Source organism: Pecten maximus, unplaced genomic scaffold, assembly GCF_902652985.1.
Source record: "Pecten maximus unplaced genomic scaffold, xPecMax1.1, whole genome shotgun sequence".
Lineage (NCBI taxonomy): Eukaryota > Metazoa > Mollusca > Bivalvia > Pectinida > Pectinidae > Pecten > Pecten maximus.
This window is the reverse complement of record NW_022982627.1, coordinates 1813-15809: the sequence shown is the minus strand read 5'-3', so window position 1 is coordinate 15809 and position 13997 is coordinate 1813. Positions and strand designations below refer to the sequence as shown.

Below are 13997 nucleotides of genomic sequence, written 5' to 3'. Positions count from 1 at the left end.
GAGTAAATGATCATCTACCTGAGGGCATCCCCAAAGGCCAGGTATTCCTTAAGTTGATCAGCATACTGCTCCTCATCCTCTAAAGCACTGTCCACAGATTGGCTGAACCTGAAACAAGGTCACAGAAACTTTAACTGATGCCCACGGAGGGGATGAAAGACAGATAACAGCATTACAGTATCTCCTTCAGATCTCTGATGGGTGGGGAGTAAGGGGGGGGGGGGGGGGGGGGGGGGGGGGGGGGGGGGGGGATAATAAATCTGGACAAGTTACAGGTTTATAGTAGAATATTGATTACAGGTTTATAGTAAAGAATGGAGTGTAGTAAGGGGCGATAACTCAGTTATCGTTCCTTGCGGAGCGAAATGAAAGTATGGGCTAATTCATCCATTTTGCCGGCTATTGTAGCGATTTGAGGGTGGAAAAAATGGCACATACAATCTTTATGGTTTTTTGAACCATTGTAAAACTCAACTCGATCTAGGTCTAGATGTGTGTGGTATCCCTGTGGAAATTGTTATTTATGAGATATTTTGGGTCAAACATGCCAAAATCGTCATTTTGACTGGTAGCTTCTGTTTAACCAGTCCTTGAAAATCAACGCTTTAATGAAAAATTCTGAAACTCCAAACATAACAAGTACAGAGGATTCTGAAGAGCACGGTATCTTTGGTTTTTCTATATCTTTCACAGAACGGTCACAATAGGGTTTTGAAAAAGGGTCTATTTTATCGAGAGGTGACGGATGTTACGTCACGACTGACGTAACAATGTTTGTGTGGAATGTATAGTGTATTGAAGGACGGAACGTAATGTACATGAGGCTAATTCAGAACACTTTGCCTGAGGTAACTGAAAAGCGACTCTATACATTTTGATAAAACTTTCCACACTTATAAAACTCGGTGTGATCTACATGTATGTCCAGGCATATCACGTATATCTGGGAATAATCTAGTTATGGAGATATTTTGGGTACAGACAGGACAAAATCGACACTTTGACTGCTGGTTTCTGCACAACTCGGCCTAGAGAATTAACGCATAAAGCCATCTTATTGAAACTCCACACATCACAAGTACATGTAATTCCAAAGAAAACAGTATCTTTAGTTTTTCTATATCTATCACAGAACGGTCACAATAGGGTTTTAAACATAGGTACTATGTACCGCGAGGTCACACATTTCGGAGAGTCTATTACATGTACGGACGTACGTCACGAGTGACGTTACTACGTCTGCTCTGCTTGTCTGATTGAACTTGTAGCGCTCGGTGAGCTGGTTGTATTTTGCTGTCACTGCCAATATTTCTTACAATTTTACAATATCAGAGAAAATACAAACGACACAATTCTCTGCACATTTATTTATTTATTTTTTTTACATATTTTTCAAAAATATCTCCATCCCAAAGACAGGATTAATCTTGTTTTGACATATATGGTACATTAAGTTCATTTTTCTGTCGTGTCCGTGATGCAACAGTTTCCGCTAAGGGCACATGGGCACGTATCGAAAGACAGTAAGCCAGACATTTACACTGCACTGGGGAACTCCTGCCTGGGGATTTCCCGCCTTTTTACACCCAGAATCCTACGTCATTCTATTTTCAGTAACAGTGTGTATTTGTGATTTTCTAAATCTCAACACACTATTTATCCTCGTGTGGTATATAAACTACCCGTTTCATGTGTTATTTACTCGGGAAAACAGCTACAAACCAGGGAAACATATTCTCCACAGGGACTTGGTTCACGTGAAACACCGGCTAATTGGCCGATCGGGTTGTACGAGTTGTTAACACACTTTTGGATGTAGATTTGACCTCTAACCCTGACCCAGATGTAAATAATCTACACTTTGGTGATAAATGCATATTGACAGCTATCTCCATAAAATGTATCGAAGTTAATTGTGATCTCTGTCCCAATATCATGTTCAGACCAGAAGTGATGTTTAAGGTTGTGTGTACACTTGTGGAAGTTATTGTCAGTATGAACAACACATTAGAAGCCTTGATTTTGACTTCATATGATATGCATGAGATTTTTTTTTTTGATCTTTGATGGTATATGTCACTATTTATCGATTAGAATACCGCGAGTACATCTGTTACTAAGATGAACTTAGGTTTGTTTGTTTGCTTGTTTTATCACCACGTGTATATATATTGCAATCAGGATCGTTTTGAGGCTGGGTCTCCTTATAGTAGTGGGTGACTACAATGATGTACCTCACTGAACAACACACAAGAGGCCCTGAACGTATGCTTGGATAGATGCCAATTGCTGTCTCATAATCAATTAATGTGTCATATCCATAAAACTGAAGAATTGTGAAAATTATTACAGCGGTAACCCCCAAACCTTCAATTTCCTCGTGCCAGTATTAATATCTAAACGTAATTGAGAGTTTTAAATGTCGCGCGAATACATTAAGAGCAAGTGAGGATACAAATGTATTAAGTGAAAATGAGGAAATTAAGTGCAAGTGAAGGTATTAATGCTAAAGGAAGGGAAATAAAGGTTTTGGGGGTTACCAGTGTTATAAGATAACCAATACTTTATTAAATACCCCACTTAAAAAAAACTTGACACAGGTGTTCTACAAGATCATGGGGTGTGCAACTGCATGACGCTTTATTTTCCGATCGGTTGACCAAGATGGCCGCCACAGACCTACTTGCCTCTGACTGGTTTAGATTTAGATTTAGATATTGTTTGATTTCGATTACAATTGGTATTTGGTATATAGGAGTATTAGGGGACTGCAAATTCCATTGCATGGGTATCATTGCCATATCAAGGCTTCTGATTGGTCGAAGTTTAGATATTGGATTTGGATGCAAAATGGTAAATAGGGGAATTCGAATTCAACCACATGGGATTCATTGCCATAGGAACCACATGGAGGAATTCAATTGGTAAAATTTTAGATGCAAATTCAACCTCACGGGTTCTCTTGCCATAGAACCATGCTGAGGCTTCTTATTGGTCGAAATATTGACATTGAATGATTTTAATGTAAACCATGACTCGTGCATGGAACCTCTGAACTCAAGACAGACATTTCTATATCATCTTCAGCATTTATTTTTATCTGTCTTTCGTGCTCAACCAGAGTTATCGTCCCTCACTACACTTCATTCTTTCTGTGACACTCCTTTAGGTGTCACCCCACTAGTAGAATATTGATTACAAGTTTGTAGTAGAATATTGATTACAGGTTTATAGTAGAATATTGATTACAGGTTTATAGTTGAATATTGATTACAGGTTTATAGTAGTATATTGATTACAGGTTTATAGTAGAATATTGATTACAGGTTTATAGTATATTGATTACAGGTTTGTAGTAGTATATTGATTACAGGTTTATAGTAGAATATTGATTACAGGTTTGTAGTAGAATATTGATTACAGGTTTGTAGTAGTATATTGATTACAGGTTTATAGTAGAATATTGATTACAGGTTTGTAGTAGTATATTGATTACAGGTAGAATATTGATCGTATGTATATGTGATACTCACACATTCATGTAGTGCCCTGCACTCTGTAGTGGCTCTGCCATGTCCTTCTCTATACTACTCCACTCACAAAACACACGGCTGTAGTTAGCATGCACCTTGTGTATCCCATAAATCTTGTCAGCCATTCTCTGTAATGGTCAACAGACATGTGACCAACAAATACAAACACAACACACACTGGTGACCAATGATAGCTGATATGCTTGACCAAAGAAAAGTTGAGTTGAATGAACAATAACTCAGCGATTGACCAATGAAAACAGGGATTGTCTACATGTACATTGTGTAATGCCGTCACTACTATATAGTCAAAACAAGGATATTAATTTTAAAAGCATTTTTTTACATCTTGATTATTTAAGTAATTCAGGGATCTTTAAAGGTTTATGTTCATAGCATATAACAAGATGGCCATGGGCCTTAATGGTTACCTGAGTTTTAAAATATTTCATTTAATTTAACACTATTTGGTTCTGCCCATCAACCCCTAGGGGTCAGTCAGGGCCAACATGTGTATACAATCAAACTGTCATCCCATGTTGGTAATGTTAACCACGTTATAACGAAATCAAATAGATCTAGAAATGATAGTCGAAAATGTGATTTCCATATAATTTATAATTTACAATTTTGGTTGACCTTTTTCCATGGAAGGTTTCTGAAAGATTTCACTGAAATTGGTTCAGAGGTTTCTGAGAAGTCGAAAATGTAAATTGTTTATGGTTGCATGCTGATTGACAAAAGGCGATTAGAATAGGTCATTTGAGACTTTGTCTAAAACCACTGAAGAGGATAGAGACACTAAATCAGAAGTTGATCTTTGTGATATGAACAAAACAAAAACAAAGAAGAATTGAAATAGCTTTGATTTGACTTAAACACTTACAGCACGTATCTTCAGTAGATTGGAAATGTTATTTTCAAGCTCATTGCTGTAATTTTTCAGCTCCTCGAATCTTCTGTCTGGTTTCTTCAGACGAAATGATGCACTCAGACTTTTCAATTTGGAATCAGCCTAAAATATTGAAAGACTACTTTAAAAAAAAATCATACCAATTTGTTGTGTTGATGAGTGTGTACCCAAACAATATGGAAACACAAAAATACAAGTATGATTTGGCCTTGGTGGTGAAGACTGTTTAAACGGTTGTCAGAAGGGGACTGACTTCATCTGGTACAACAAGTGCAATCAATGATTGCGAAAGCTCACCGGCAGCAGCAATCACACTATGCATTCATTTTTTATGTATGTATAAGCATGTCATTTTGAAATTGTATGTCACATAATATCACTCCTAGACCTCTAATGGATGTATAAACTAAATAAGAAGGGTGTGGACTTACAAGCTTTTCAAAACTAACCCCCAAAATCTTTAAAGTGAGTTTTTGTGTTAAAAAAAAGTAAGTCCACTAAATGGTAAAATGCCAAAATGCCAATTTTTTTCTGCAAGATTTTGCCACAGCATTACTCCTGGATCTCTAATGAATGTATAAACCAAATTAGAAGGGTGATAGATGTATACTTTTGGACTTGCCCCCAAAACTTTAAAGTGAGTTTTGGTGCCAAAAAAGTTAAGTCCACAAAATGGTAAAATGCGAAAAAATCACAATTTTTTTCTGCATGGTTTTACCATAACATCACTCCTAGACCTCTAATGAATGTATAAACCAAATTAGAAGGGAATGAGGTGTATACTTTTGGACTTACAAGCCTACCAAAAACTTACTCCAAAAACTTTAAAGTGGGTTTTGGTGCCAAAAAAGTTAAGTCCACAAAATGGTAAAATGCGAAAAAATCACATTTTTTTCTGCATGATTTTGCCATAACATCACTCCTAGACCTCTAATGAATGTATAAACCAAATTAGAAGGGCATGAGGTGTACACTTTTGGACTTACAAGCTTTCCAAAAACTTACCCCAAAAACTTTCAAGTTTTGGGGTAGGACGCCGACGCCGGAGTGACAGCATTAGCTCTCGGTTACTCGTAACCGGTAAGCTAAAAACAACAGAGTAGTTAATTATCCTTCTGCCTACTGCTGGCACAAATGTATAACACTTCATCATACAGGGACAAAGGGTATCTATCATAATATACAATGTAAATGCCAAATTCCTTAATGTCCATAACATTGCTTTAAAGTATAAAGAGCTATAGTATTATATATAGTAAAATGAGGTCCAAAAGGCTTTAACACTGAGTGAGAGTGAATAATGGTGTCCAAAGTCCAAATGGTGATCACATCAAAAGATTAATGGAGACTTGCCATGCCTTACCAGACACTGGGTTGTAATTAGTGTCTGGTTAAAGATATAACTGTTGACAAGACTCAAATTCAAGATTTACATGTATTACAGAACGGTTGACATACTTTTCAAAGAATCTATGAACCATCTCCTCCCTACAGTAACTTTAAAACATATACTCCTTTCAGTTACCTTAAAACATATACTACATACAGTTACCTTAAAACATTTACTACCTACAGTTACCTTAAAACATATACTCCTTTCAGTTACCTTAAAACATATACTCCTTTCAGTTACCTTAAAACATATACTACATACAGTTACCTTAAACATTTACTACCTACAGTTACCTTAAAACATATATGTACTCCTTTCAGTTACCTTAAAACATATACTACATACAGTTACCTTAAAACATATACTCCTTTCAGTTACCTTAAAACATATACTACATACAGTAACTTTAAAACATATACTCCATACAGTTACCTTAAAACATATACTCCCTACAGTTACCTTAAAACATATACTCCATACAGTTACCTTATAACATATACTCCATACAGTTACCTTAAAACATATACTCCATACAGTTACCTTATAACATATACTCCATACAGTTACCTTAAAACATATACTACATACAGTTACCTTATAACATATACTTCATACAGTTGCCTTATAACATATACTCCATACAGTTACCTTAAAACATATACTACTGTACATACAGTTACCTTAAAACATATACTTCATACAGTTACCTTATAACATATACTCCATACAGTTACCTTAAAACATATACTTCATACAGTTACCTTATAACATATACTTCATACAGCTACCTTATAACATATACTCCATACAGTTACCTGAAAACATATACTCCATACAGTTACCTTATAACATATACTCCATACAGTTACCTTAAAACATATACTACTGTACATACAGTTACCTTAAAACATATACTTCATACAGTTACCTTATAACATATACTCCATACAGTTACCTTAAAACATATACTACTGTACATACAGTTACCTGATAACATATACTCCATACAGTTACCTTATAACATATACTTCATACAGTTACCTTATAACATATATTCCATACAGTTACCTTAAAACATATACTACTGTACATACAGTTACCTTAAAACATATACTTCATACAGTTACCTTATAACATATACTCCTTACAGTTACCTTAAAACATATACTCCTTACAGTTACCTTAAAACATATACTCCATACAGTTACCTTAAAACATATACTCCATACAGTTACCTTATAACATATACTTCATACAGTTACCTTAAAACATATACTCCATACAGTTACCTAAAAACATATACTCCATACAGTTACCTTAAAACATATACTCCTTACAGTTACCTTATAACATATACTTCATACAGTTACCTTAAAACATATACTCCATACAGTTACCTTATAACATATACTTCATACAGTTACCTTATAACATATACTACATACAGTTACCTTAAAACATATACTCCTTTCAGTTACCTTAAAACATATACTTCATACAGTTACCTTAAAACATATACTTCATACAGTTACCTTATAACATATACTTCATACAGTTGCCTTATAACATATACTCCATACAGTTACCTTAAAACATATACTACTGTACATACAGTTACCTTTAAACATATACTTCATACAGTTACCTTATAACATATACTCCATACAGTTACCTTATAACATATACTCCATACAGATACCTCAAAACATATACTTCATACAGCTACCTTATAACATATACTCCATACAGTTACCTGAAAACATATACTCCATACAGTTACCTTATAACATATACTCCATACAGTTACCTTAAAACATATACTACTGTACATACAGTTACCTTAAAACATATACTTCATACAGTTACCTTATAACATATACTCCATACAGTAACCTTAAAACATATACTACTGTACATACAGTTACCTTAAAACATATACTTCATACAGTTACCTTATAACATATACTCCTTACAGTTACCTTAAAACATATACTACTGTACATACAGTTACCTGAAAACATATACTCCATACAGTTACCTTATAACATATACTTCATACAGTTACCTTATAACATATACTCCATACAGTTACCTTAAAACATATACTACTGTACATACAGTTACCTTAAAACATATACTTCATACAGTTACCTTATAACATATACTCCTTACAGTTACCTTAAAACATATACTCCTTACAGTTACCTTAAAACATATACTCCATACAGTTACCTTAAAACATATACTCCATACAGTTACCTTATAACATATACTCCTTACAGTTACCTTAAAACATATACTTCATACAGTTACCTTATAACATATACTCCTTACAGTTACCTTAAAACATATACTACTGTACATACAGTTACCTTATAACATATACTCCATACAGTTACCTTATAACATATACTTCATACAGTTACCTTATAACATATACTCCATACAGTTACCTTAAAACATATACTACTGTACATACAGTTACCTTAAAACATATACTCCATACAGTTACCTTATAACATATACTTCATACAGTTACCTTATAACATATACTCCATACAGTTACCTTAAAACATATACTACTGTACATACAGTTACCTTAAAACATATACTTCATACAGTTACCTTATAACATATACTCCTTACAGTTACCTTAAAACATATACTCCTTACAGTTACCTTAAAACATATACTCCATACAGTTACCTTAAAACATATACTCCATACAGTTACCTTATAACATATACTTCATACAGTTACCTTAAAACATATACTCCATACAGTTACCTAAAAACCTATACTCCATACAGTTACCTTAAAACATATACTCCTTACAGTTACCTTATAACATATACTGCATACAGTTACCTTAAAACATATACTCCATACAGTTACCTTATAACATATACTTCATACAGTTACCTTATAACATATACTACATACAGTTACCTTAAAACATATACTCCTTTCAGTTACCTTAAAACATATACTTCATACAGTTACCTTAAAACATATACTTCATACAGTTACCTTATAACATATACTTCATACAGTTACCTTAAAACATATACTCCATACAGTTACCTTATAACATATACTTCATACAGTTACCTTATAACATATACTACATACAGTTACCTTAAAACATATACTCCTTTCAGTTACCTTAAAACATATACTTCATACAGTTACCTTAAAACATATACTTCATACAGTTACCTTATAACATATACTCCATACAGTTACCTTATAACATATACTCCATACAGTTACCTTATAACATATACTCCATACAGATACCTCAAAACATATACTCCATACAGTTACCTTATAACATATACTACATACAGTTACCTTATAACATATACTACTGTACATACAGTTACCTTAAAACATATACTACATACGGTTACCTTAAAACATATACTACATACAGTTACCTTAAAACATTTTATCTATATATTACACTGGCTGCTGTAACAACTTATTACTACCATCAGTGTAGTACACACCTAGTGTTACCTACTACAGTGATGGTTACATATTACACATCGTACCTTGCTTTGGAAATCTGTATTATACACCAAGTCCTTCCATCCTTCCTCCTAAAACATACAAATCAAAGAAGCTTTAGCAATAAAACAAATGTTATGTAGCATTTCTGTTAATTAGAAAAAAATGTTTAAGGAACCATTGACTGTTAAGGCATTTCAATGACTTTATAACATGCTGTGAAGAAGCAATAAAACTGTCTAAAGAGAACTATAAACACTACCAAAGGGAGAGAAAACTCTCTGTAAGGTCTCTCACAACTAATTATTTCACTTTATGTTGTTACTAATGACTCCATCCCCTCAATCACTCATTTCAAGTTCAAATTTTGTTATTGGATAGGTTAAATAGCATATAAGAGCACACCAGTACTTTGAAGACAGTAACCCTGATATTTACAGTGGAAAAGGGAACCCCCACCTGGGGAAGTCTCGCCTTTTTATAAGGTATATAAGACTGCCTAAAGGAAAGAAATCTGTCTTAACTTATAAAGAACCCCCCCCCCCCCCCCCCCCCCCCCCCCCCCCCCGAAAGGAGAGAAATCTGTCTTTAAAGATCATCCAATTGAGAGAAATATGTCTTAATCGAGAGATATCTGTATAAAAGACTGTCAAAATGAGATAAATCTTTCTATTAAGACCACCTAAGGGAGACAAATTTGTCTAAAAAGACCACAGAAGGGAGAGAAATCTGTCTATAAAGACCACCCAAAGGAGACAAATCTGTCTAAAAAGAACACCCAATGGAGAAAAATCTGTATATAAAGACTGCCACCAAAGTAAGCAAAATCTGTCTATAAATGATGTATTTTGAGGTTATCTTCCAATGCTTAAAACTATCTGTATTAGCAATACATGTTGTGATGGCCTTTATTAATTACCTATATACTGAGCATAGAGCTGTAACTCTGTATACCAGATTCATGTCTAAGTGAAGACAGTGTTTATATTTACAGGTAAATCACCAAGAACAGTACTGTAAGTTACCTGCTGTAGAAATCCAATGAAGACCTTATCTTGAGACAGGATGGGATGAGCAGCTACTCTTAACAGGAATATCTGTAACATCAACATAAACACATGACATACACAACCATTAAGGGAGAGTGATGATTATTTAATAGGATTTTGGCCTAAAACAAGGGAGATATGTGAGCGACATGAATATCATCAATCTAATCAAGCTGGCTCACGTATTAGTTTGAATTTTCCTTAAAACAAGAAAGCTTCTTTCTAAGGTAACACATTAGTTGTAAAAATTGTCATAAAATGCCTTTCCAGAGAGATAGATAATGACTGACAACTTAAATCTAAAGATGATAACTGAATGAAAATGTCTGAGGTAGAAGTCTTTAATACAAAGTTTCTTCCTAAATAAACAAAGAATAATTTAATGAAAGTTTGTTAACAAACAGAATTGAAGTTTGACAGCATCTTGCATTTAATTCACGCTGATATTTCTGATATTTTACTGACAAACACAACTGTGTCCATATAACCACCATTTTGACCAAATGACCATGTGATAGATAAATTTGACCATTTGACTATTTGACCAAATAGTATAGAACCTCCGTATGTGCTCATTTTGTGTGAATGTGGCAATTTCATGATTTCTTAAACCACACACACACATATCTATAACATAAACAAATTCATATCTATGAAGATTGCATTTTACCTCTAATGCTGCTCTGCGCCTATCAACAAAGTCCGGGTCAAACTTGTCAGTCGCCGAATTCTGCCATACATAGGTAACCTGTGGATATAGCAATCTTATAATACATGTACATGTATTACATACCAGTGTGTCAATGTGTAACATAGTGTGTCAATGTGTTACATAATGTGTCCATGTGTTACATAGTGTGTCAATGTGTTACATAGTGTGTCAATGTGTAACATAGTGTGTCAATGTGTTACATAGCGTGTCAATGTGTAAGTAACATAGTGTGTCAATGTGTTACATAGTGTGTCAATGTGTAACATAGTGTGTCAATGTGTAACATAGTGTGTCAATGTGTTACATAGTGTGTCAATGTGTTACATAGTGTGTCAATGTGTTACATAGTGTGTCAATGTGTTACATAGTGTGTCAATGTGTGACCAGCGTGTCAATGTGTTACATAGTGTGTCTATGTGTAACATAGTGTGTCAATGTGTTACATAGTGTGTCAATGTGTTACATAGTGTGTCAATGTGTAACATAGTGTGGCAATGTGTAACATAGTGTGTCAATGTGTTACATAGTGTGTCAATGTGTAACATAGTGTGTCAATGTGTAAGTAACATAGTGTGTCAATGTGTTACATAGTGTGTCAATGTGTAACATAGTGTGTCAATGTGTAAGTAACATAGTGTGTCAATGTGTAACATAGTGTGTCAATGTGTTACATAGTGTGTCAATGTGTAACATAGTGTGTCAATGTGTAAGTAACATAGTGTGTCAATGTGTTACATAGGGTGTCAATGTGTAACATAGTGTGTCAATGTGTAAGTAACATAGGGTGTCAATGTGTAACATAGTGTCAATGTGTAACATAGTGTGTCAATGTGTAACATAGTGTGTCAATGTGTAACATAGTGTGTCAATGTGTTACATAGTGTGTCAATGTGTAACATAGTGTGTCAATGTGTAACATAGTGTGTCAATGTGTAAAATAGTGTGTCAATGTGTGACCAGCGTGTCAATGTTACATAGCGTGTCAATGTGTTACATAGTGTGTCAATGTGTAACATAGTGTCAATTTGTAACATAGTGTGTCAATGTGTTACATAGTGTGTCAATATGTAAGTAACATAGTGTGTCAATGTGTTACATAGTGTGTCAATGTGTAACATAGTGTGTCAATGTGTTACATAGTGTGTCAATGTGTAACATAGTGTGTCAATTTGTAACATAGTGTGTCAATGTGTTACATAGTGTGTCCATGTGTTACATAGTGTGTTAATGTGTAACATAGTGTGTCAATGTGTAACATAGTGTGTCAATGTGTGACCAGCGTGTCAATGTGTTACATAGTGTGTCAATGTGTTACATAGTGTGTCAATGTGTTACATAGTGTGTCAATGTGTTACATAGTGTGTCAATGTGTTACATAGTGTGTCAATGTGTTACATAGTGTGTCAATGTGTTACATAGTGTGTCCATGTGTTACATAGTGTGTCAATGTGTTACATAGTGGGTCAATGTGTAACATAGTGTGTCAATGTGTAACATAGTGTGTCAATGTGTTTGGATGTGTTACAAAGTGTAACACTATATCTAGATCTTGTTTTCCTCTCTATATCTAACATAGACTGCGTAATACCCAATTAATATTTAGTTCTACCTCTGTATATACCACTAATATCGACAGTATAATGTCCCATCTTTATTTAGATTTATAGGTCTGTATTATACCACTTATATCGACAGTATAATGCCCTATCTTCATTTAGATTGATAGGTCTGTATTATACCACTTATATCGACAGTATAATGCCCTATCTTTATTTAGATATTGTTCGACTCTCTACCTATTGACCTACCTTTTTCTCTGGTAATGGTGGTACTACAACAGCAGGGTATGTGATGTCCAGATAATTACGCAGCAGCTCAAATTCACTGTATCTTCTCCAAAGTGATGTTGTTCCATCCCCAAAACATTTAAGCTTCACTTCTGTTATCCTGATGGATTTAAGACTTGAATGTTTCACTACATGTGTCACATGTTTCTTACAAGTACTACATATATGCCTCATTTCTTAGATTGTTAGAGACAATTTATGTTGCATTGAGAAGTGAACAAATGTAATTACTAGCTGGTTGAAATCTCATTAACCATTAAGAAAGTGTTAATTCAAGAGTTTAAAAACTAATCAAAAACTAAAAGTTAAATGACAGATGACACTTGTATATCATCAAGGCAAAATATAAACCAATAATGTCTGAGTTTATCATTTGCTACCTGTATCTATTTAAAGACTTAATTAATCTATAACCTTGCAATAATCTCAATATATATTACAATTCGCACATTAGATTTTGTTAAGAGTGGCAATATAATTAATACACAGCCTAAAAGCAAGAAAAGTGAATCTATGATTATAATTTCAGAGAAGAAACTTACCCGGTACTTCTTTTAAATTTAATTAACACTTTAAAACATTTCCTGATATTTATTTGTGCTCTCACCTTGTCTCTATCAGATAAACGATGTAGGTGTCCTGGACTTTCATGGATGTTGTTGTCCGTTTCTCAGGTTCTGAGACTGAAACCTCCATCCATTGAAGCAAATTTGTCTGAAAAAATATCCATCAAAATACAAGCATACTACATGTATTTAGTCATGACATGTACAGTGGAAATGATGGACATATAGACCAGCCCTCTTGGATTTTTAACCACAAGTAAATGGAACAATATAACATGAATGAACATACAAACAAACACATATATGTCCTGACAAGAACTTAAACCAGGGTTTCTGGTATTAATCTCCAACCAAACATTACAGCAAACTCATCTGCTCCATTTACAATGCAAATAGACAATTTATAAAAATGCGTTTCAAAATACTTTACAAGAATTGACTAGGGTGAACATTTGGGTCATTCCTAGTCAT

General features: G+C 34.1%; 1 protein-coding gene across 1 annotated transcript; it reads right to left on the bottom strand.

Moving 5' to 3' along the window:
• Positions 1–14: 14 nt before the first annotated feature.
• Positions 15–13674, bottom strand: LOC117320624 (sorting nexin-4-like; the record flags this gene model as incomplete). Its single annotated transcript, XM_033875184.1, has 8 exons — positions 15–108; positions 3534–3661; positions 4420–4548; positions 9397–9444; positions 10378–10449; positions 11072–11149; positions 12922–13060; positions 13568–13674. Coding segments are annotated over 8 exons (795 nt in total), but the record flags the coding sequence as incomplete, so codon positions are not given.
• Between the last annotated feature and the right edge of the window lie 323 nt (positions 13675–13997).